The 21,684-nt window shown below is 41.7% G+C and overlaps 2 protein-coding genes across 3 annotated transcripts in view; both read left to right on the top strand.

Moving 5' to 3' along the window:
- Positions 1-4,684, top strand: part of gpc3 (glypican 3) — a 98,666-nt gene extending 93,982 nt beyond the window's left edge. Inside the window, exon 8 of the mRNA XM_086138831.1 lies at positions 1,724-4,684. Within this exon, the coding sequence (XP_085994957.1) occupies positions 1,724-1,899 (176 nt within the window). The 3' untranslated portion in view covers positions 1,900-4,684. The remainder of the gene's footprint in view (positions 1-1,723) is intronic.
- A 4,038-nt stretch (positions 4,685-8,722) lies between these two features.
- Positions 8,723-21,684, top strand: part of gpc4 (glypican 4) — a 32,126-nt gene continuing 19,164 nt past the window's right edge. The window contains exon 1 of one of the 2 annotated variants that reach the window (XM_086138801.1): positions 8,723-9,427. In XM_086138801.1, the coding sequence (XP_085994927.1) occupies positions 9,271-9,427 (157 nt within the window). In that variant the 5' untranslated portion in view covers positions 8,723-9,270. The remainder of the gene's footprint in view (positions 9,428-21,684) is intronic. The other variant, XM_086138809.1, reaches the window with a different exon arrangement.

The following is a 21,684-nucleotide window of genomic DNA, read 5'->3' as shown; positions in this document are numbered from 1 at the left end:
TTCTTATTCCCGTCTCCTTCATAGCTTTTTGCCAGACAAAGCAGAGGCAGTATGGTCAGTGTTTCTCTCTCCCACCCTCTCACATGCACACAAACATACCCGCATGCGCACGGGAGGGAAGGCTTCTGCTCAGTGTCAGTCGAAGAGCACAGCTGTGGATGCGGAGCGATGAGGCAGCTGTGAGTAAGAGCGCAGCAGCAGGTGACTAAATCCCTGCAGCATGCGCAACAGATGGACAAGGAGAAGTGTGGTACAGGAGCAGAGGAGTAATGTATGGTTCAGAAATATAAATCATACATTGAATACAGCTTTTAGTTACTCGAAATAGAGTCAAACACCACTCCCACTGTGGAGTAGTAACACCTGGGACGATTAGCACTTGTTGCATAGTGAGAATTGCCTGAATCCTGAGTTGGGCTAGCTGCAATATGTGTAATTACTCTAGTGGTGGTTGTTATGAAGTAAAAATGGAGTCACTACCCGTAGTTATTAATGATAGCCTGAAAATGTTAAATATGTTGTTGTCTCTCTGTTTCTTCCACTTTCGCTTCAGTAATAATAATAATAATAATAATAGATTTTATTTATAAGCGCCTTTCAAGACACCCAAGGACACTTTACAATAACAAAAAACACAAAACAATACGGGTTGAGCAGCGGCAGCCAAAACGCGCCAGCGTTCACTCAACCCGAAAGTCAGAAAGAAACAAGGGAGGGAGAGGGGGAGAAAAAATAACCCACGCTCGAACTACCCTCATTTGAGGATAATTTGAGTGAGGCAAAAAACTCCTGCACAAGCATATGACAGTTACAACAGGTCACAAGACATAAACAATGAAGACGGTGAAACAAGGGAATGTTATTTGCTTAATTTGAGGTTTGCATTTTCTCAATTTGGCCCGAAGAGTTTTGCTTCAGATGTGAGGGGACAGGAGGAAGGGCGCTGTTCAAGGACAACATTCTAGTAGAAACATGAATATACTTCCTGCGCATTTTGATTTTGTTTTTTGCACGGATGATAATGTTGTCAAAGAGTGCTTCCTGTCCATATAGATGCGTAACAATGATTGAAAATGCTGCAATGTGCATGTCATGTCAAAGTGAGCATGGAGATGTCCCTTTGGAAAGAAACTATGAGCATGCGTGATGTCCTCTTTGTCAATACATTTTGCTGACTCCAAAACACCACAAGCACACAGTTCAAAACAGCCTCATGCAAACTGTGAGGTGGTGTTTGCTTTCTCTCAATTATGTTGTGTGATTCATTTTGCAAACTGATATAAATATGTCGATCAAAATATGCAACTGTGAGCTACACGGCGCTCTTCCCAGACAGTTCCTCAATCCGTGAAAAAGACAGAACACGTTTGAAGCTTGGCATAAGGCAACCGTTTAGGGTTCGTATCATCTTTGCTTCACAATTCAACACTTGCAGTGAAAAATGCTTTGCGATGCAGTTTGTGTCTGCAATTACGCATACAGTGTGCTCGGCTTTTTGTCAATCTCCTAGTTTAGCATTGTTGTTACAGCTGTGCAAGGCATCATACAGAAGGAGGACTGACATACCACACATGTTTTTCAGCTTTGTGACAATGTCGGGTCTAAATGTCTTCACCCTTCCCATCTTTTCCTTCCTCTCATATATTTTTCATTCTTTCATTCCCTACCTTCACCCACCAATCTGCGCTGCCCTATCCCTATTTTTCATCTAATTACCTCTCAGACCTCGCCGACAACCTGGCAATGGATGACTTCACCTTCCAGGAGCAGCTTCTGACACCTCGGTTGGCCACAGCTGGAGTTGGACACATCCCTTCGCCTGGGACTGCCCTGGAGAGCGTCTACCTGGTCCTGATGGTCTCTGTCGGTCTGTGTTTCCTTCTTCTGTGTCACCACTGACCATCTGCCCTGTGCACTCACTTGCACGCACCACAAACTCTGTAGAACAAAAGAAACTCTTTTAAACATTGTTTCAGAGACGTGGTTCCGAAAAAGACTGAACAAAGCATGAGTGTCAGACAATGCTCAATTCTCTTGTTTTGAAAGCACAAATGAGAAACTTTTACTATTATGTAAGTAAGGAACCCATTCTCTCTGCATCTCCCATTATTAACAAATGAGAGTGTTGCAGCATCCCCACTCTGATTCTGACATCGAAGTCACCGCTTAGTACTGAGCACTGTCATTGACCGGCAAGTGGAAATGGGAGGCATGTGGACATTTTTTTTTCTCAAATGCTCCCTGTCCTTGCCTGCACTGAATTACTGCCTTGCAAGCACTAGACCCATGGAAATAAATAAACCCCATCTCCTCCTTGCCTTGAGAGGTAAAAACCCACACAATCACCCAATACCACAAAAATGTCTCATGTACCGGTAGTTCTCTCTTGTTGTTGTTTAATGTCCTAGACATAGCCAAATAATTTCGGACTGGTTGCTCTTGCCGGCCCATTACAAAGGTAGTCAAGGTCTGAGCGTATATGTACAGATTGTGTCCGGCTACAAACTGTACTGTGTAAGTTTTTCTGTGTTGGTTCTATGCTTACAAAATATGAACATTTTCAATATTAACAAATTTGATAGGCCACAGGGAGGACTGCAAAAAACTTCTGGAAAATATATTACCGTATTTGACAAGGTGTCAAGCTGGAATTGTATAGAAACATTTACATGGGTAATGTTGCTTTTTTTTTTTATGACTGTGTGTTTGCCCGCAGTTTACAGTATACAGTATCTACTTGGGTGTTTGAAGATGGCTTGGTGTTCTTGATAGCATGTCCCCATTTAATTTGGATGACAATTCACACATTGACAATTTTGTAAATAATTATGACCATTTAAAATACCCTGTTGTTTGACAAAGGCGAACATTCAAATTTTGTCGAATTTGAGGAGCCACGTGTACTGTGCACTGGCCCTTTAAGAGATTAATGTGTTTCCTGCTACACTGAAGGCCAGAGATGTCAACACATCATTACAGTACATTTGCCTTGAGCGCTGAATCGCACCAAACCAACGTATGTATTTTTCTATTGTTTGTACGAGTGTTTACAGGTACCCATGTGTATCATACTGTTACTGCGATGATGAACATTAATATTCAATATTTCTGTGTGTCTTTAGATGTAGATGTGATGTGTGTGTTTTCTGAGGAAAGAGCACTGACGTTTACATGTAACTGATTTTGATCCGTTTTATTTTCAGTGATTCATGTCAATTTGACATTGGCAATCACAAAAAACAATTTGTTATTTATTCATAGTATTAGCTTCAAAGTAATCAATATTAAAATATGCTGGCCAAATACAATTGAAGGAATTGTTCAGTCTACCTTGTGAAATGTAATCCCATGAGCTCTGACTTCGACTGTAAAATGACTGGTACATCTCCAAGCTACACATGAATGAGGAATCTTTTCCAATCGCTCCACTTTTTCACAGCTAATATGGTGGCGACGCCAAGGTATGATTCAGCTATCAATGCGGTGTTTGTGGGCTCTATTTTCGTAGACAACGCAAATGCGCTTGGGTGTATAAACTGCTGAATCTTTCATTCCATGCACCTAGTTTAGCGTGTTTGGAAATGTGGCAGACTATGGTGTATCAATCTGGGCATTCTGGCGGACCGAGGGCGTTTTCTTTTACATGCCCTCGGTGTACCTGATAATTTGGTGGCTGAAAGCTAGACTAAACTTTAGACAAGCTGGAAGCAGGTCACACATGGACACGGGTTGGAAGGCGCTCTCAAAGTGCCCATTTCACACGGGTGATCTGTGATCACCCTGGCATACTTGACATCATCCACCGGTGGGGGTCTAATTGCAGTTCCATATAAACATACTTTTCATGCTTCGATCTTTTGCCTGGCCTCCAGGGCGGCTATTTCTGCTTCTACCATGACAAAGACTGAGCACTTCTCGAACACTGATTTTAAATGGAATGAGAGGAGATGTTTTTATTGGGTGCCAATCAAGTCAGCTTTGTTCACGCCCACAACGGCGCAAACGCCAATTTCCCATTGTTCTAGTCGACAAAAATACAGGAAGAAAAAAACTCCACCCATGCACACAATCGAAGCTGCTTTGCATTAGACTTGGCTGGGCAAGAAAATGTAGCCCTATGTGTATGTCTATGGTGAAGGCAAGGAACATCATTGATGTCAGCAGAACTGTAGTGGAGTTTCCTGCCAATGTCAGCACTAGGCAACAAAATGTTTGTGTAACAGTCATTGCAATTCATTTTCACTTGCAGGAGCTTTTATATGCACTTTTGAAATGTTTATGTTGCATTTAGAAATGTTTTTATTTGAATGTTTGTTTGTTTTTTTTCCTCAATGAAAGCTTTGCTTTGATTTCTTTTGGTTATTAAATCTGTAATGCCGCTGCCTCCAACCATATAGTGTGAAGGCTTGCACTATAAAGTTGCTGCCACCAAAATGACTTTCCGTGTTGACGAGACTGGGCTCCGATTGAAAATTGCAACAGTATTGTGTAGTATGAGCAAATGTGTCCAAACGAATGGTTTCTATTCTTCTCAATTTCCCAATGCCGATTGGGAAAAGTGACATTTAATCTCAATGAATGTATTTAAAATGGCTCGTATCTAAATGTATGTCAAATGTGAATAAATACCCATTGATCATTTTATTTATTTGCAATATGTTCATGATATACAATGTCCCATCATTATTAAAAGCAAAACATGACCAAAATGAGTGGGTCTAATTTAAGAATACTTATATTTATATTTGGGCACCATGTTTCACATCTGCTCAACTGCATATCTTGTCAGATGTTGATTTTGATAACTTCAGAGCAGACAAATTAAAGGTGGCAACCTGAGCAAACAACAGCAATTATCTGTTGTAATTCCATTCTGGTAAGATAAGATAAGATAAGATAAGATAAGAAAACCTTTATTAGTCTCGCAATGGAGAAATTCCTAATTCACAGCAGCAAAGTTATGAAAGGAAGAAGTGGTGCTCAGTGACATGATTATTTTACTCTGCCCTTCTCACTTAAACAGGACATAATTGCTTGCCTGGTCTCTGGTATAGCCTGTCTATGTAAATCTTTTGTAATCTGACTATTTTTGAAAATGTGTTGGCTAATTTATGTCCCTCTGTTAAATAATTGAGGCTCATTTCAGGGGTGGACTTACCATTTGTCAAACACAGATGATAGTGGCAAAGCAGCTATGAAGAATATGAAGCGGACTTTCCCCAGTATAGTAGATGAAATGTAAAGTATGTCGGCTTTTAAATCTGGCGGTGTTCACATGTGAGTTAGTCTTTGTAATATGCAAAGTCATCTCTGCATTCAGTCACAATTATATTTCTGGTCGTCAAAAAGGGCCAACATATAATATGCATTGTATATGTCAATTGTTTCCTTATTGCTGTCTTGTTTTCTACTATTTATTTTCTTAAGGGTCATGGAGTCGTGCAACTTATCCTAGCTGATATCCCAGCCTTGGGGTATACCCTGGACTCTTCGCCAGTCAATCACAGCCGAGGGTACATATAAGGCAAACAAGCTATGTGGCAATTGATCCACTGTTGGGTACAATATTAGAAATGTCTTGCACATTTATGATTCTTTCTACAAAATATAGACTCTGCAAACATTGATCTCACAATAAATGTAGTATGACAGTATGAATGCCAGTAGCGAATCATAGAGTACGACTGAGCCATCATATGACTCACTATGAGTCATTCTCATATGAGGGCTCAGTGAATATTTCACATTTGAGCGTTCTGGTTGACAGCCAATTGCAGAATACTCATATACGTTGTGAACACATTTCTTGATTCTATTTCATTTGGAGTACATATACAGTATCTCTGTTGCTCTAACTCAGCAGTTTATTTGTCCCGGTTTCTACTGTGAGGCTAATACGCTGACCAGCTGACGGATGCATATAACCCCCAGCAATGATAAAGGTTCATTAGTCTTAATTGATTTTCTTTCTACCTATGAAGCTACTCCCCTACCTAACAAGGCAAACACACCCATCACTGCAAACACATTTGGCAATCCTTTTTCTCCGTCTGGGTGCTCGACTGTAACTTTTCACACCTGCAGGGCCTCCATGCTGCAGATTTAGATAAAAACGAATTTGTGCTCCAGCTGTGCTATTCTCTCATGAACTGTATTGCAGCTTTTTACATGGAAAACAGAGGCTGATTAGGAGGAGATGAGCAAACGCTGGCTGCAGAGAGAACAACCGCCTACCCAAGGTGCGGTGTCGGGGGTGTTATATTCTGAATGCTAATGCATGGCCGCAGAAAGGGCAAACAGGCCTATTGAGATGCAGAGTATATGTGTTTTCTTAGGGTAATATTGAGGCAACGTTGAAACAGCACGCATTAAGAGAGTGACAGGTCAAATTGATGCTAGTCAGCAGGAATGTCGCAAAGTGCTGACTATCAGAAATGGTTGCATTTGCCTGCCTCCTAATGAATATGCAGAATATGTATTTCATGGTTGGGCAACTTGACTGGCTGTCAAGCCTTGCACAAAATTAAGATAACATTATGATTCAGGTGCTTCCGTGTGTGTTGGATGCCCAGTCCAGTCCAATTTGAACCAGGCCGGCTGATTCAATTCCTCGGTCAGATGGAAGGCACAAGGCATGTCACGTCGCTCAGAGCTCATTCATGTCTAATTGTCATGGCACTGGAGCATTTTTGGACCTTTTGTTGGCCTATTAAGAAGAGCACCGGGCCCACGCTCTCTCAAGCGCACAGCTCCAGCATCCTCCTCCTGTTCCTCGGCAACCCCTGGCTTCCCCTGCAGCCGCCACAGTCACACGCAATGAATGCAGCCGCCTGAGGAATGTGGACACAAAAGGAGGAATGTCATTTTGCTGAGTGCTACCCCCAAACCAATGAATGTGCGCACACATGCACAACCCACAAGTCAGCCTTGTTTAAACGTGTTTCAAAGCTGGCATATAACTTTCGAATATGTATGTTTTCATTTTCATTAAGGGACTCTGTTAAATGACAAAAAAACGCAAGGTGCAATTTATTCCCCAAAGCCAATATTTAAGACCAAGCTCATGGTTGAATGGTATAAGCGAAGTAGTCGCTGAAGAATCTGGGGAATTTGTATTTGAATAAAATGTCTTTCAGACCGTTGCGTGAGTTTGAAAACGTCTGCATCTGTTTGCTTTGCGAAAGTAACATGCTGCAATAAGAGATTTCCAGCTGGAGGCATCACAACGGAGTAATCAAAGGTCTCCCACCGCTCCAAAATATTAAAAATAAACATGTAATACATTATCATAACAATCAGAAAAATAAGTCCTTGAAAATGTAACATTTTACATTCCATTGCTATTTTTATATGATTGTAAATGATGTGTTGTGATTTGCTTTGTTTGACCCTTTCTGTTTGGAACCATTTGCGCAGTGGTTTCTTTTCGACTGAATGTAGACTAAATGTAGTGCATGGCTCTACCTGTATTTTGACCAACATGCAAGTATGTAGAGCTTTGTCAGCTAGATCTGTGTGTTTGTGTAAAGTAGCATTGGAGAATTTTTTACTCCACAGTTCCTGGAACACGAGACCGAATTTAAACAAACTACAACGTACTGAATAATAAAACCTGAACTGAAACAACACCTCCGGACAGGAGCGGCCTTCGGTTTCAAGTGAGTAAATCTTCCTCAAGAAATAAATAAATGGGCTACATGTATTTTATAAACTTTCACAACACAACGTGTTTGTTTTCACCTGAGGTCTGTCCTTAAGGGGTCCTCAATGTGCCTCTGTTATATCCCTGAATAAGAAAAGGTTTATTTTCACAGTTATTACATTTAGGGTTAACTTTACATGACAACACTCGAGTAAAAATGGAAAGTTCTGTTATTTATCTTTCTTTCTCCCAACGGTCCTCCATTACATAGACCTGAAAACAACAACAAACCATTATTAGCACATACATTACTGTCATTTTAGTGTTTTAAAATACATAAATTTTAAGGCCACAGCCAAAGCAATTTTTACCATTTCTATTCATAAAAAGTGGTCTCAGAAACAACTACCAGCCGAATTTTCATGTATTTTACCCATCCTCCAATTGCTTCATTTTTTTTCCCTAGATACTAGGTATTTTCAAACGGGTCAATATTGTTTCTTTTGTAACAAAGCACATCTGATTTTGCAGGGAAAAAAGGGTTCCAAAGTGAGTCTACAATTCATGATTTTGGTTTTTCAGTGATGTCAGATGTCACATTTGTGGCAACAAGTGTATTTTGAAAAAGGAAATCTGAAAGAATGATGTAGAAGAACTACACGTAGGCTCTAAATACTGGAAAGCAGAGCTATAGGAACCAGACATAGACACCATCAGAAAGATACCACCTCTTCTGAGCCAGGAAACCCCCCCTGATCCAATGGTTATCTGTCGTATTATCCCCATCCATCTGGATGAACAGATAAGAAACTCATGAAGTCAAATGAGAGTCCTCGGTGAGAGGGTGATTTAGGGTTTTGAGTTGTCTGCTATGTCATCCTGACGCGTAAGGTGTTTGCAGGGGTTCACTTTTTGACCAGTTTGCGGTTTTCTTCGTAGTCCTGGCGAACACGAGTCTTGCGAAGTCGAGCCAAAGAAATGTAGACACTCCTGCTCCTGACTCGTGAGTCCAGCCCTTGTGTTCCTGCTCTCCACTCTCTTTGTCCCCGGAACTTCTCCTCTCTCCTGGGTGTCTACTGTCTACCAGCGCCTCCAGCCTGCATTTGGATCGCTGTAGGTCGATTATACAGTCTGCTGTCCCGACCCGCAAAAACCACGGCCTCCAAGCGTGTGGACAGAAGGCGAGAAAAGGACCGAAAGAATAAGACCCCTTTGTCATTTATTCCCCGCCGGTGGTTAATACTGTCGTCGAAACGGATGAGCCATACTTTGGGATTCTTCTCTGCAGTGCAAAAAGTTTTTTAAACTCTTCCAAACTTTGTTTGAGCTCTTCTACGTGTCTTTAGACGACCCTGGAACTCGACATTTTTCTTGAACACCTTCTCCGTTTAAGGGAATAAGTTAGAGGGTGTGTTTTCCAGCGGTTTTCGGTGATTTTGATTTTTGCTCCGTCTCTTTTGAGTCAATGAAGCTGTTGAGCTGAAGGAAACCAACGTGTCTACATGAGGAACATTCGTGTAGCGCATACTTAGATTACAGCACTGCTGGAAACTTCTTGCACTCACCGATCAGATTATTTTATCTTTTATTTTATTTTTTATTTTTTTGGTTTGTCTGAAACTGACAACATGAAGACGCTGCTGTTGCTGTGTGCGCTGAGCACGCTGGTCGTGTTTTGTGTGTCTGCCACGGCGGAGCAAAAGTCGAAAAACTGCAACGATGTTCGCGCTGCTTACAGCTCCAAAGGCTTCAACGTCAACGATGTTCCCAACAAAGGAGTAAACGGTAAAGTCGAAATGTTGTCCAATTTTCTCTTCAGGGTGTTTAAAAAAATCTGCTATGAAAGAACGGTTCTCAATATGGAAATCGGGGCCCGTTATGGGCCACAGAGGTCTTCTGGTGGTCCAGTGGTCGCTTAGTTGTTAGCCAAGCCCGCTGATCAATGTGACATCATTCTTATTTGCCTCTTGTCTGTCATATAAACTGCAAAGAATTAAAGATAAACCACTTTAAAGATTGTTTCCTTGGCCCCAGACCCTTTATCAAAGTGGCCATTAATTAGACACATTTTCATTTTCTCAGATTCTTATGTCAAATAAAAGCAAGGGACAAGTTAGCACAAGCTGCTTTGATGCCTTTAGTGGCTTGTTTTGCACCTTGGCGGGTGGCTGGCAACACTTAAGTGCTTCAGCCAGTAAATATAACATTCATTTAGGAAATACTTGAAGGCAATTCATAACAATGGAGAGGTATAATCAACACACACACAGAGTACTCCCCACTGAAAGAAGGCAGCCCTTGTTTATTTCCAAACTTCCTCAGTAAAACTCCCAAGCTGGCAGGGAATTAGTTTAGCCTTTGGAGGTAGTGAGAACGGGTTTGATGGATGTTCAGTGTTTTAAAAATATATATATTATATTTCACTATTATGGTGTCTTTTGTTTGTTTATAATCTGCCATTCAGCAATGCATTGATCAAGTGAAAGCACGGCTTTATGCAAAGTTCGAAAAAACATGCAACTGGATCTATGCCAGTTTGACAGAAGTCATTGTTTTGTAAGAAGCTACAGATAAATTGTATTATCACACAAACAGTTCTATCCCTGCAAAAAACACATCCTCTTGGCATACATAATTGTGAGTTCAACCCAAGTAATGGAAACAAATGGAAGTGACTTTTACAGTGAGGGTTGGAGTGGGGGAGCAGAGTTAGGGTTGAAATTCCACTGTGCCCAGCATACTTCAAATCCCTCCTTTCTCTCATTTCCTTTTTATACTGGTTAAATGAATATGCACACTTTGATTGTTGATTTTATTTGCCAGTGATTTTTCTTAACTGTATTACCTCTACTTTAAAGAAAGGGTGTCAACATTTGTTGTACAATTCTGAATAATAAAGTGTTGTAAATAGCATTACACATGGAAATCGTGACCTTATGGGCCAATTGAGTATTTTTTGAAATAGGGGGGAAAAAATTAAATTTGGGCCATTCACTTGATTGGAGTTGGTTGTAACTGTCCAATAAGGAGATCACTGTTTGCATTTGAAGTCTGAAGGACCATTGTTTGTGTTCTGAAAGTATTTCTTTGTGATGCTCAGTGTTGTTAAGAGTACCCTAATATGTCTCTATTGGTCACATTTAATTGTGCTGCATCCTTGGAATTTGAAAGGTTGTGAATAAATCTGGATTTATTGTACAGGTGTGAGAGCTACCCGCATGCTTTCTCCTTTACAATAGATTTCGATGGGCTGGTTATGTCTATCTGGGCCTTAAGTACAAAAAGACTCCTGGCCACTGAGAAAATTCATCCATAGAGAGCTATACTGTAAGTCTCAAGGTTCATTGTCATTAAAGTGAGTCAGGTGTGTCCACAAACTGCTTCGAAAGGTCAACCTCAGGTTAACAGTACTGTCCGATCTAAACCGTAGCTTCAGACATTTTTCCAGAATAACTAACTTCTTTTTATTCGGAGCAAGAAAACATTTTTGCCAAATGTCGGATAAGTACTTCACGAAATATTTACTGGCACTCATTCACTTACAGTAAATCAGACTGGTGGAATATGAGTCGTATCGGAGAGGCACGATTCAAAAACCTACCTTTTACAACTATGGACATCTAGTGTTATTGTTGGCACGGTTTAGTAGTGGGGATGTTTGTTCCCGTTAATGTTACTTTGGGGGCTTTGTTGAGACCTGACAAGAGGTACAATAAAGATGTTGTAATGCAGTAAAAGTGAAATGGAAACCCCAAACGCTTCAGCATAGACCAAATTAAGTGATCGACAGTAACAGCAGGTCCAGATTGTGAATTCCTTGTTGATCACATGGGATCAGTCTCATTCCACATTCTACATCCAAGCCCTAATTTCTTATCTGTGACAGTATGCGGTGATTCATTCGGGCCACGTCAGTTCACTGGAAAATAGAACATTTGCAAGGCTCATGTCATGTTAGTTGGGCTGTGCATTAGAATTGGAATTGGTGTGGGAAAACGATCAGTGATTGAGAATTTTTGGACTCGAATCACAACAAATCTTGCACCATTGCTGCGGTCAGACTTGAATGCGATGGGAAACTCAGTATGCTTGTGGAAGCAGGTGAGGAGATGCGAGGTGTGGAGGCGCAGTGCTTTGTAGCCAGATGGCGCTGAAGTGTGTAAGTGGGTATGGGTATACTTAGTCAGGTATTGAGCATTAAATGAAACTGTTAAGCACTAAAGTCAATAAAGCCCATCTCAGCTGTGTATCAGTGCCTCTGTCGTTACTTTTCTGCTGGCCTCTCACTCAGCAGCGACAGCAAACGAAGGGAGTTGGCCCTAAGGACAATGTCTCACCCGCTAGCTAGCAGCTGGTCCCAGCTACCCAACGAGGATAGATTTACGGCCGTACGAGCAATAACCAATCCAGTCATTCCAGTCCAATCTTTTCCCCCGCCGTGGCAAAGAATACAGGTTAAAATAAGCAATTTTAAACAAAAAAGAACAATACATTAATTTTCAATTAAGTAAATGTTTGGCTTTGTGAAGCACTTTGGCCACAGTATGGTAAGGATCAGAGATGCACATTACATCGATCGTCAAGGGAGTGTGGGTTGGTCCCATGGCCCAAAAATGCCGCTCAAACTTTCCCTTCTTCCCTTTTAGCGATAGTACGTTGGCAGACAAGGCAAATGCATTTTGAAAATACCATCCTAAAGGTTTTTTCGAAAAAAGTCATCTTCCCACTCTGTATGGATCCCACCTGTCTTATTTGGTTCCTTAATCATTTACATACTTTTTTTCAGTTAACAGTCCGACCAAAAAAATTGTAGCCTAAGGCAACTCGCTATTTTGCTAGAGTTTTGTGGCGGATAGCGTCGTCAAGAGTCAAGTCAGAGCAAAAAATGTACACTAGTTCTATTGTGCAATATGGGTTCATACAGTTCTGCAAAGTAAACATATTTGATTCATTCTTATAATGCCTGAACCTCTTCGTCGTCTATGCTCACTCTTAAAAAAATGGCCTGAAGGTGAAACCGTTCATTTTCATTGGTGGCCATATTTCAGCCAGTCCAGAAGCAACTCACCCTGTTACTAAGGAATTAATAGTGTGTGATATAGAGTGCCCAAATACTGGAGACGGAACCTTGTGCACACAAAGCCTGACAGGCCTTTTATTACCCAAAGGTCACTATTTTAGCGGCCCTCCAAAGAGGCTCTTCACATTTTAACTCCAGTGCTACGTAATTAACTATTAAACAACCATTCAAATGTCTTGTCGTTCTCTCAAGGTCAATCCCATAAAATTCTTTGTTTTATTTGAACCGCCCTGCATGTTTTTTTTTCATGAGAAGTTGCTTCAGTACATTGGAGGTCTTTTCCTTTAACAACCAAAATTGTAATGAATACTGTTGTTTTGTAATGCCAAATGGAATACTGTATACAACTACAATGTACAGTAATTACGATTCAGTGTTGTGCTACAGACATTTGCCCTCTTCGAATTCTCATTTCTGCTTTGCAACTTTACTTTCCTGACCTTTCCTATCCAAGCAAGATAAGTCAGAAGTTCTTGGAGGATAGATCATTCGAGTTCTCTAAATAATTAAGAAAAGTGCCTTGATTCAACCTTTATAGCACCTTGAGCAAAGGTTGCGCCTGACCAACGTTTCCAAAAGGTTTACAAAAAACATTCACAAAAAAGGGGTGTCGGATTGTATAGATTGCAAATAAGAAGTTTGGAGTGAGAACAGTATCTTTGGTTTTTTGTAAACATTCAATAACAAGTATATCTTCAGAAATTTGAGGATAATTTGGAGGCAACCTGCGAGAGAGAGTGTTCTTTAAAAAAACAAACAAACAAAACACCCACCATTAGATCAAAGCATAACTACAGTCACCTTCTTTCTGAGGTACCCTGGACCGATATTCCTTTCAAAAATAGTTCTAATGTGAAAGTTCCTGATGCTCTTGGCCCTTAGTTACTGAGGAGATGTCACATACAATCGGTAATGACGTTTAGATCTCATGATGCAGAAGTCTTGTGAACCCCAAGACCGTGGGCAACCTAACCTGGCTTTGACTTCGGCCGAGAGTGGGAGTCCTGCTGCACGTGCCTGTCACCTCTGCGCTGTCTCTCCCCTTTTATCAGCTTCCTGTGAACACAGCAGGGCAGTACCGACATCACTGGCTCTCCAGATGCAAGCAAATACAACAACAATAGGGCACATCGGTGTCCAGAAAAAGTTTAAAAAATAATAATAATAATTGAAAATTGGTAGGATTTGCACGGCACATCTATTCCAAGCTCTGTAAAGCCCTCTTTCTTAAACTTCAATTGGAATGTTAAGTTTCCCCTTAAACTTGTTTAATATGCTCTGTGTGCAACATCAGTTCAAGGGCAGTGTATTCACCGAGAGCCTGCAATTCCATCTCAGCATCTTTTGCTTTAGCCAGGACCTCTACAAATGGCCAAGTGAGCGAGAGATCACTCTGGGGGGTGGATGCTGAGTGCAAGAACAATTGAGTAGCCCCAAATATGCGAACCTTCCTACCCCCTTCCTCACCACATTCCACACCGGACCACCAAGACCCACACACTGGGAACCCCAGAGCTGGGAGCACTCAACAACAAAGAGCTCTGCAGGAATTGACCACGGCATGCAGTGTAAAAGAGTGGGGTGTTTGACTGACAGGAAAGAGTTTGGACCAGTCCAAGTTGATCTGAGTGTCCTGCAGACAAGGGATATATGTTGTGCTGGATATGTTTGTGTAAAACACTGTGATTGAAAGCATGTACCGTCTGACTTCTTTGTAACGTGCTGAATATTTTAGTTGTATACTTGAGTGGCTGCAATGACTTACTGTATTACTATTTGAATCAGAGCGAGTATATCGTCGGTTTACGGTTTATTAGAATGAAACCGAATAACTGGGCCGATGGTCTTTCTTGACGTCGTTTCCACACTTCTAAAAAATGGCAGCGTCTTACCAGAGCGACCTGCTTTCAAGTGTCTTGACGAATGAGCAGCATCTTGAACCATGACGTCGTGTTCACTCTGAATGATATCAATTGGAATGAGAAAACAACTCCGGCATGTAAACTTGGCTTATGACACCGAGGCTGCTGGTGAGCACATAAAAATGGCCTTGTGGTTTTGTGTACTGCTGTACTGCACTGGACTTCTGAACTCTCAATGCCATGACTTCTACTAGTCCTGACAGGGCCACAAGTCCAAATGAGGCCCACTCACTCTTTCGGCCCCTGTTTTTTTTTTTTTTTTTAATGTACCTCATGTATTGTCTGTTACACCTCTTATGCTATGCCTTCAACCATCTCTCCATTATTTGACTGCCTCCTGTTGATTAAGCTGCCTGCTTTTGTGAGTCTTTTTCTGTCCATAAACTGCTTGAAGTAGAAACGGTTCTCGGCTATGGGTATTCCCGAACATCTCCGCCGTGTTGATCCCTTCACGACTTTTGTTGCTCCGCCAACACCAAGGGCTGTAGCCTCTGATCTGAAACTGCAGGTGTGGCCTGAGAGCCCCTTGGGTGATAAAACTCCCTCACTGAAATCATCTCATTACTGTAAACTGCAAGAAGTGAAAACTGAAGATTTCAAGTTCAATTGTCCGTGCCAGTAGTGATGATCGTCATTGCGATTTGTGTGTATTGGAGATTTGTATGAATTGAAAGGTATTTTGGGTTGAAACTTCGCGCTGGTTCCTGGCCAGATGATTTGTAATCCCCGTTAATGACTCCCACATCCTACATCACCCTCTGACAAGGCCCTCGCTCACACTTTGCTCACGTCTCAGAACTGCAATTTAAATGTGCTTCCTAATATTTATCTAATTCTTCTGTTTCTTACTCCCGGTCAGATTTATTTCAATATACAATTGTAGTATTTGAGAAAGGAACAGGAGGTTTTCATTCGGTTTATTTCGTCAAACAAACAACCTTCGAAAAAAACCCTTAGGCGGAGCCTTGGCTGCTGAACCTTTTTGAGCTTGACTCACGAACTGATGCCATTTTTTAGAGCAAAACTGAAATGTCAAACATGATGAAAACAATGGCAGGCTTCCTGCTGGCTAGAGGCAAAAGAATCTCAAACATCAAAGAATATTTAGTTTAACGATGGCTCTGAGGTTGCAAATCATTCGGTTGGTATGTTTTCAGCCTAATGTGTGTTGGCAGAATAATGAGTTCAATGGGAAACCTATTTGACCTGCCAGGCCTTAAATTCTTGTGAATGAGTGGAATGGCAAGCGGCTAAGAAGCACATACACAGTGACCACTTTCTGAACGTTTTGCACCATTCATGACTAAGGTCCATAAAACCATTGTGCTGTCTCTGACGAGTGGTTTTCTTCCCAGCAGCTCAACTGGTGTCCAATGTCGTAAGGCCCAACAGGTATATCAAAATCTCTGTTGCCTCTTTGTAGTGCCGAGCCTCCAGAAACCTAATCTTGTAGCTGACCTCATTCCGCCTGAGGCACTTTGCCAGGCCATGTCCTGCTTTATCATCTGCCGGACATCAACTGCTTTAGGATGGTACATATTCACATTGTCCTTAATGTTTTTTTTTTAAAACATAATGACAATGTGTATTTTGCGTTTAACCTTTTCAAAAGGTTCTGGTGTTTTATCAAAACAGAAGGAGGGCCCTTATATTTCTCTCTTCATCTCATTGTACATAACCAGCACACACATAGGGCTTTAGATTTGTGCGCAACGCAAGTCTAGCGCAAAGCGTGGGCTGGTTGTGAGCATGGGTGGGGCTACCTTTCTTTTGGTATTTTTGCAGATGCGTGCCGTTAGAGACGGGCAGTTTGCACCATTGTGGGTGTAAACCCAGCTGAATCGCTTCATGACCAATGGAAGCATATCAGTATGATTTTGTCTCTTGAAAAGGCTCCATTTGTTCATTCAACTGTAATCACTGACAGAAGAGTCCCATTGTGAAGCACTTGGACTTACATAAAGGCCTTTTTTTTAATATATGCTATGAATTTGCTGTCAGCGAAGGAGAGATCTAGTAAGACAAGCCTAAGGTCTAATGGTGCATAGACTGAATGCCAAATATCAATTCCCCCCTTGTGCCTCACATGGGTTTGATCGCGAGACATGAAAGTCGCTATTCTAAATACCGTTGCCATTTTGGTTCACAGTTCAGCAGCTGTAAACCTGAATATGCCCTTAACTTTCAACTTCCCTAGCTCACCATTCTTCAGATCTGCTCATTTATGGTTCTGCCCCACCTGGTATTGGAAGCTGACGATGAATTGAATTTTAATCGTGATTTGGGTTTTGCCTTCTCTTGGTGTTAAACACATAACCAAAGGAAAACGATTCATGTGCAGAACGGCGCAGTGCATTGCCAAATTCCCGACGTTGTGAAAGAATTGTCAATGGACCATTTTGTGCTTGACAAAAAGAATATTGCGTTATTTTTTTCCCATAATTGCCCCACCCTACAGCCGTCAGTACACTTAGACCGCACAAATTTGTCTGTCCTTCATTGTTTCTCCACATTAACTGCTCACGACGCCGTGTGTGTGTGTGTGTGTGTGTGTGTGTGTGTGTGTGTGTGTGTGTGTGTGTGTTTGTGTGTGTGTGTGTGTGTTTTCAATAACAGCATGTGAGTGATGCGCAAAGTACATGATTGACCTCCACTGGCTGTCGCGAAGTAATGTCTGGCTCTCAGTTCAAATTTACCAACTTGAGCGAATGTAACCCCACCCCCCACTCATGTCGCCTCAAATGCATCAATTGTCTCACCCGCTGGTGTACAAACTTCATTAGCTTTATTTGTAATCGCATTGCGAGAATAACTCAACTGGCTCAGAATGTTGCATTAGGCGTCATGTTTACTTTCTCCCACCTCTTCAGTTGTGATAATTAAGCAGTGCGATATCTTGTTCCCTCCTGTTGTGTATGAAAACACAACTCGCCTCGTCAAATCTTGACTATAAATCCTGCCTTACTCTTTCAAACCCTAATAACCCCTTGTCTCACACGCTCACAAGATTGAACTGGGGTTAAAGGCAAGATGGAATACGGTATGTTACAGAAGCACGACATCAAGCTCACAAAATGTTTGCTGCTTCTCAGAAGGCATAGATTCTGAATGCAACATGTGGGAAAGCTGGAAGATAAGGCCAGTTGTTCCCATCAATCATTGCCAGTGCCTCCGAGTCGTGAAGGTAAAAATGAAAGTTTCACGCCATACTCAGTTTATTGCTTTATTGTTATTTTATATAAACAGACATGAGCATTCTTCCTGGAGAGACTAACGGCTGCTAAAATAAATTCTGGAAATGTTTGTGTGCAGTAGAAATTGCACGAATCAAAAACGTTTTTGCAGCGCCTTCGGCTACGATTCTTGCCTTTTCTATGTACTGTAGATCAGAGATCATGTTGGGCAATGGTGACTGATATGCTGTGACCTCATTGATTTTATTTATTTATTTATTTTGAGGGATGGGGGGCATTCATGAAGTAACTGGCTCAGGGGATGACCCCTAAGTCATTGTCCTTTACTAATCAGTAACACATTTGCAACAGTTTAACAGTGTTTTTCTTAAACCTCCATGCAACGCAAGATCATGAGACATTTTGAAACCTATTAACATTTACTGTCACATCCACCAAATATGGTATTACGAATAATGTCAATCCTGTCATGCCAAATGCGCATCTCTACTGAGGTTCTAAATTTGCCTCATTCTGCTTTGCACGTAAATGTCAGGCATTGTCTTCAGATTATTTCAACGCGAAATGGTGGGACATTTTGGGAGGGGCAACAAACAGTGGTAGTTCCTATTTTCTGTTTTGTGAATGCACTTGGGGAAATGTGCGAGCACCTTGAAATCCCGACAAAGCAGTGACCTGGGAAGGAGTATAGGCAGGGGAGCTTTTGTGCCTGGACAAGAAGCTCGAGATGCCGGCTCGGGTTGGGAGAGGGAAACAGAGTGAGAGGCTGCTGTGATGTTGTGGAATCTCCCCAGGCGCTTCTGGGTAAATGTTCATGGATGACAGCATTTTGGAACACTCACAAGTGGAGAGTTTAAATTGGCAAGAGGACCCGAGTGGTTTAGTAATCAGTAATGGACTCTGGTCACGACAAACTAAGAATGTTTCATCTATCCATGCACTTGGATACTGCCAGTCCTGAAAAACAATTTGCAATGAATGAACAATTTTGTTTATATGCACACACAATGAATCATAAATGTTTGGTGGTAAAAGTGGGAAGTCGTATGTATGTTTTGAAGGCTTTAATCCTCAATTTATTGAAGGAAACATTTTATCGCTGTCATCCCCCAATCCATCTTTTTCTTTCCTTAATGAATTGTCGACATATGGGATCGAAATTCTGTACCAGCAGTTTCTTAAAACCAAAGACTTGGACTCAGGTAACAAAAAAAGTGTGATCGGGACATGACAACATATTTATGCTGATATCACCCCGATGCAAAATCAAGTGGACCCAGACAAAAAGCAGGTATGCTCCAAATTTTACAGTTCAACTACAGCAGTGCACTTGACAGTTAAAACTGCACAGTTGATCGTGTCAAGAATAGCTGGACCGGAAACACTTTTTCATTTGATTCAATTTCGTTTGTGTTGAAAAAGTCTGGAACAGTGGCACTGAAATTCTGAAGGGTGAATTTGGTGTATTGCTTCATTCCTACTTATCATTATTGCACCCCTGTGGCATCGTTAAGTACAGTTGTTGTACATCTTTTGTGTGTCTTCAGCATATTATGGGTGAGCTCCCCCCCCCCCCCCCTTCCCTTTGAAGCGGTTCACATGCGATCGTATTGCCAAGAACAATTCAATATCCTCTATATTTCCTCACTCATCATGTAAGAATGACTGCCTCTTATCAACTGACTGCCGAATGTCCAGCAGTTGAATCGGCTAGCCTCGATGACGGAACTCGCTACCGTGGCTCAGTCAGTCAGATGATGAAGTCAAGTATTTATTGAGTTATGGTTCATGTGTTGCTATGTAGTGCAGCTGCTTGTAAAAAACAAGCAGTCATCAAAAGGTCTTTCCAGTCAGTAGTTGGAATGAATGAGCTGCAGAAAATTAGTGAATCAACGTCATCTCACGTATATGGAAGAGGATTAGGGCTTGCCAACCTTATTTTTTTTTCTTCATTGGCCCTAATCCTCTTCCGTACACATAAAAGCATAAATAAATGACTCACACTTTATTGGAAAAATAAAGATGTTGAGGATGCGTATTCCTGTAGTTGTTGCAAAAGCTCTTGGTGTTAAAGTTTCTAGCTTTCTGTCGTTATTGACACACTCAAGGCTAGTAATGAATAGAGTCATGGGACAGCTGACGTGCACTAAAATTAGTTCCCCACACAGGTCAAGTATGCAGCATTTCTTTGGAATTTTTTGTTTAGTGCAAGTCATTCAGATGAAGCCAACACGCGGATCTGATACAAGCTTATCTGCCATGATTTAGGCATGAACCAACTATTACAATAGCCAATCTAGATTTACGTTTGATTGGTGATTACGAGGCCGCAAGTACTTGTGACTTGAAAAGGAAATCAAAGAGACAAGCATTGACATTGCTACCTCTGCCTAAAAAAATTGATTGAGTGGCACCATTGCTGGACATTCTTGCTCATTTGTCTTTATGAAGTTTAAAACTGAAACTCATCATTGCTTTGGCCATACATATGCCTATAGACGTGCCATTACCTTATTTATGAGAGGATAACTCGTGAAGACAAAGTAGGTGGAAGCATTGCCGTACCCTGATCAAATGCATATGATCAGCCCTGTCTCTAATAATGCTTATTAAGTATTCTCTCCCGTTGTGGTGATTCAGCCTCTGCTCTTGTTGTACCCACATACTGTATGACACATATGGAGTATATAAGATGCAGTTAGGAGCAATACGGGTATGGTTGTTGCAGTTAGTCTGTGCTGGCATTAATTTTTTTTCCCAAGCTTAACATAAACTAGAGAAGTCTGTTAGAAATTGTGAGGTGTCCATCACCTCAATTCATTCAGCCGCACTTATTGAGATTTACAGTATTTAGTGCTGTGAAAAACAATCCCAAACATTCTTCAAACTTGATGTTTATACAAAACAGTTGCCTTTGTGGACAATACCGTGGTGCCTTGAAATACGGTTAACCCTACAAGTTTTTCGACAAGGGAGTCATCATTCGGTTGATATATATATATATATATACTGTATATATATCCATCCATCCATCCATTTTCCGAACCGCTTGATCCTCACTAGGGTCGCGGGGGGTGCTGGAGCCTATCCCAGCCGTCTTCGGGCAGCAGGCGGGGGACACCCTGAATCAGTTGCCAGCCAATCGCAGGGCACACAGAGACAAACAACCATCCACGCCCACACTCACACCCAGGGACAATTTAGAACGTCCAAACAGCCTGCCATGCATGTTTTTGGAATGTGGGAGGACACCGGAGCACCCGGAGAAAACCCACGCAGGCCCGGGGAGAACATGCAAACTCCACACAGGGAGGCCGGAGCTGGAATCGAACCCGGTACCTCTGCACTGTGAAGCCGACGTGCTAACCACTGGACTACCGGGCCGCCCACCTGTGTGTGTGTGTGTGTGTGTGTGTGTGTGTGTGTGTGTGTGTGTGTGTGTGTGTGTGTGTGTGTGTGTGTGTGTGTGTGTGTGTATATATATATATATACTACATTTCTTATATATATATATATATATATATATCGGGATGTCATTCGGGCTTGAGAAATGTAGTCGGATGGTGACTAAGAGAGGAAAGGTAGTCCGCACTGAAGGGGTCTCACTCCCTGAAGGAACAATAGCAGACATTGAGGACAGCTACAAGTACCTCGGTATACCACAAGCCAATGGCAACCTCGAACTGGCAACAAGGAAAGCGGCTACGGCCAAATACCTCCAGCGAGTGAGGCAAGTCCTAAGAAGCCAGCTCAATGGCAAGAATAAGACCCGGGCAATAAACAGCTATGCCCTGCCAGTGATCAGATACCCTGCAGGAATAATAAGGTGGCCAGAGGAAGAGATTC

Source organism: Hippocampus guttulatus, chromosome 2 (assembly GCF_054856545.1).
Source record: "Hippocampus guttulatus isolate MCC_2025c chromosome 2, RoL_Hgut_1.0, whole genome shotgun sequence".
Lineage (NCBI taxonomy): Eukaryota > Metazoa > Chordata > Actinopteri > Syngnathiformes > Syngnathidae > Hippocampus > Hippocampus guttulatus.
Note: the sequence above shows the minus strand (reverse complement) of the source record. Positions and strands in the feature narration are given on the sequence as shown.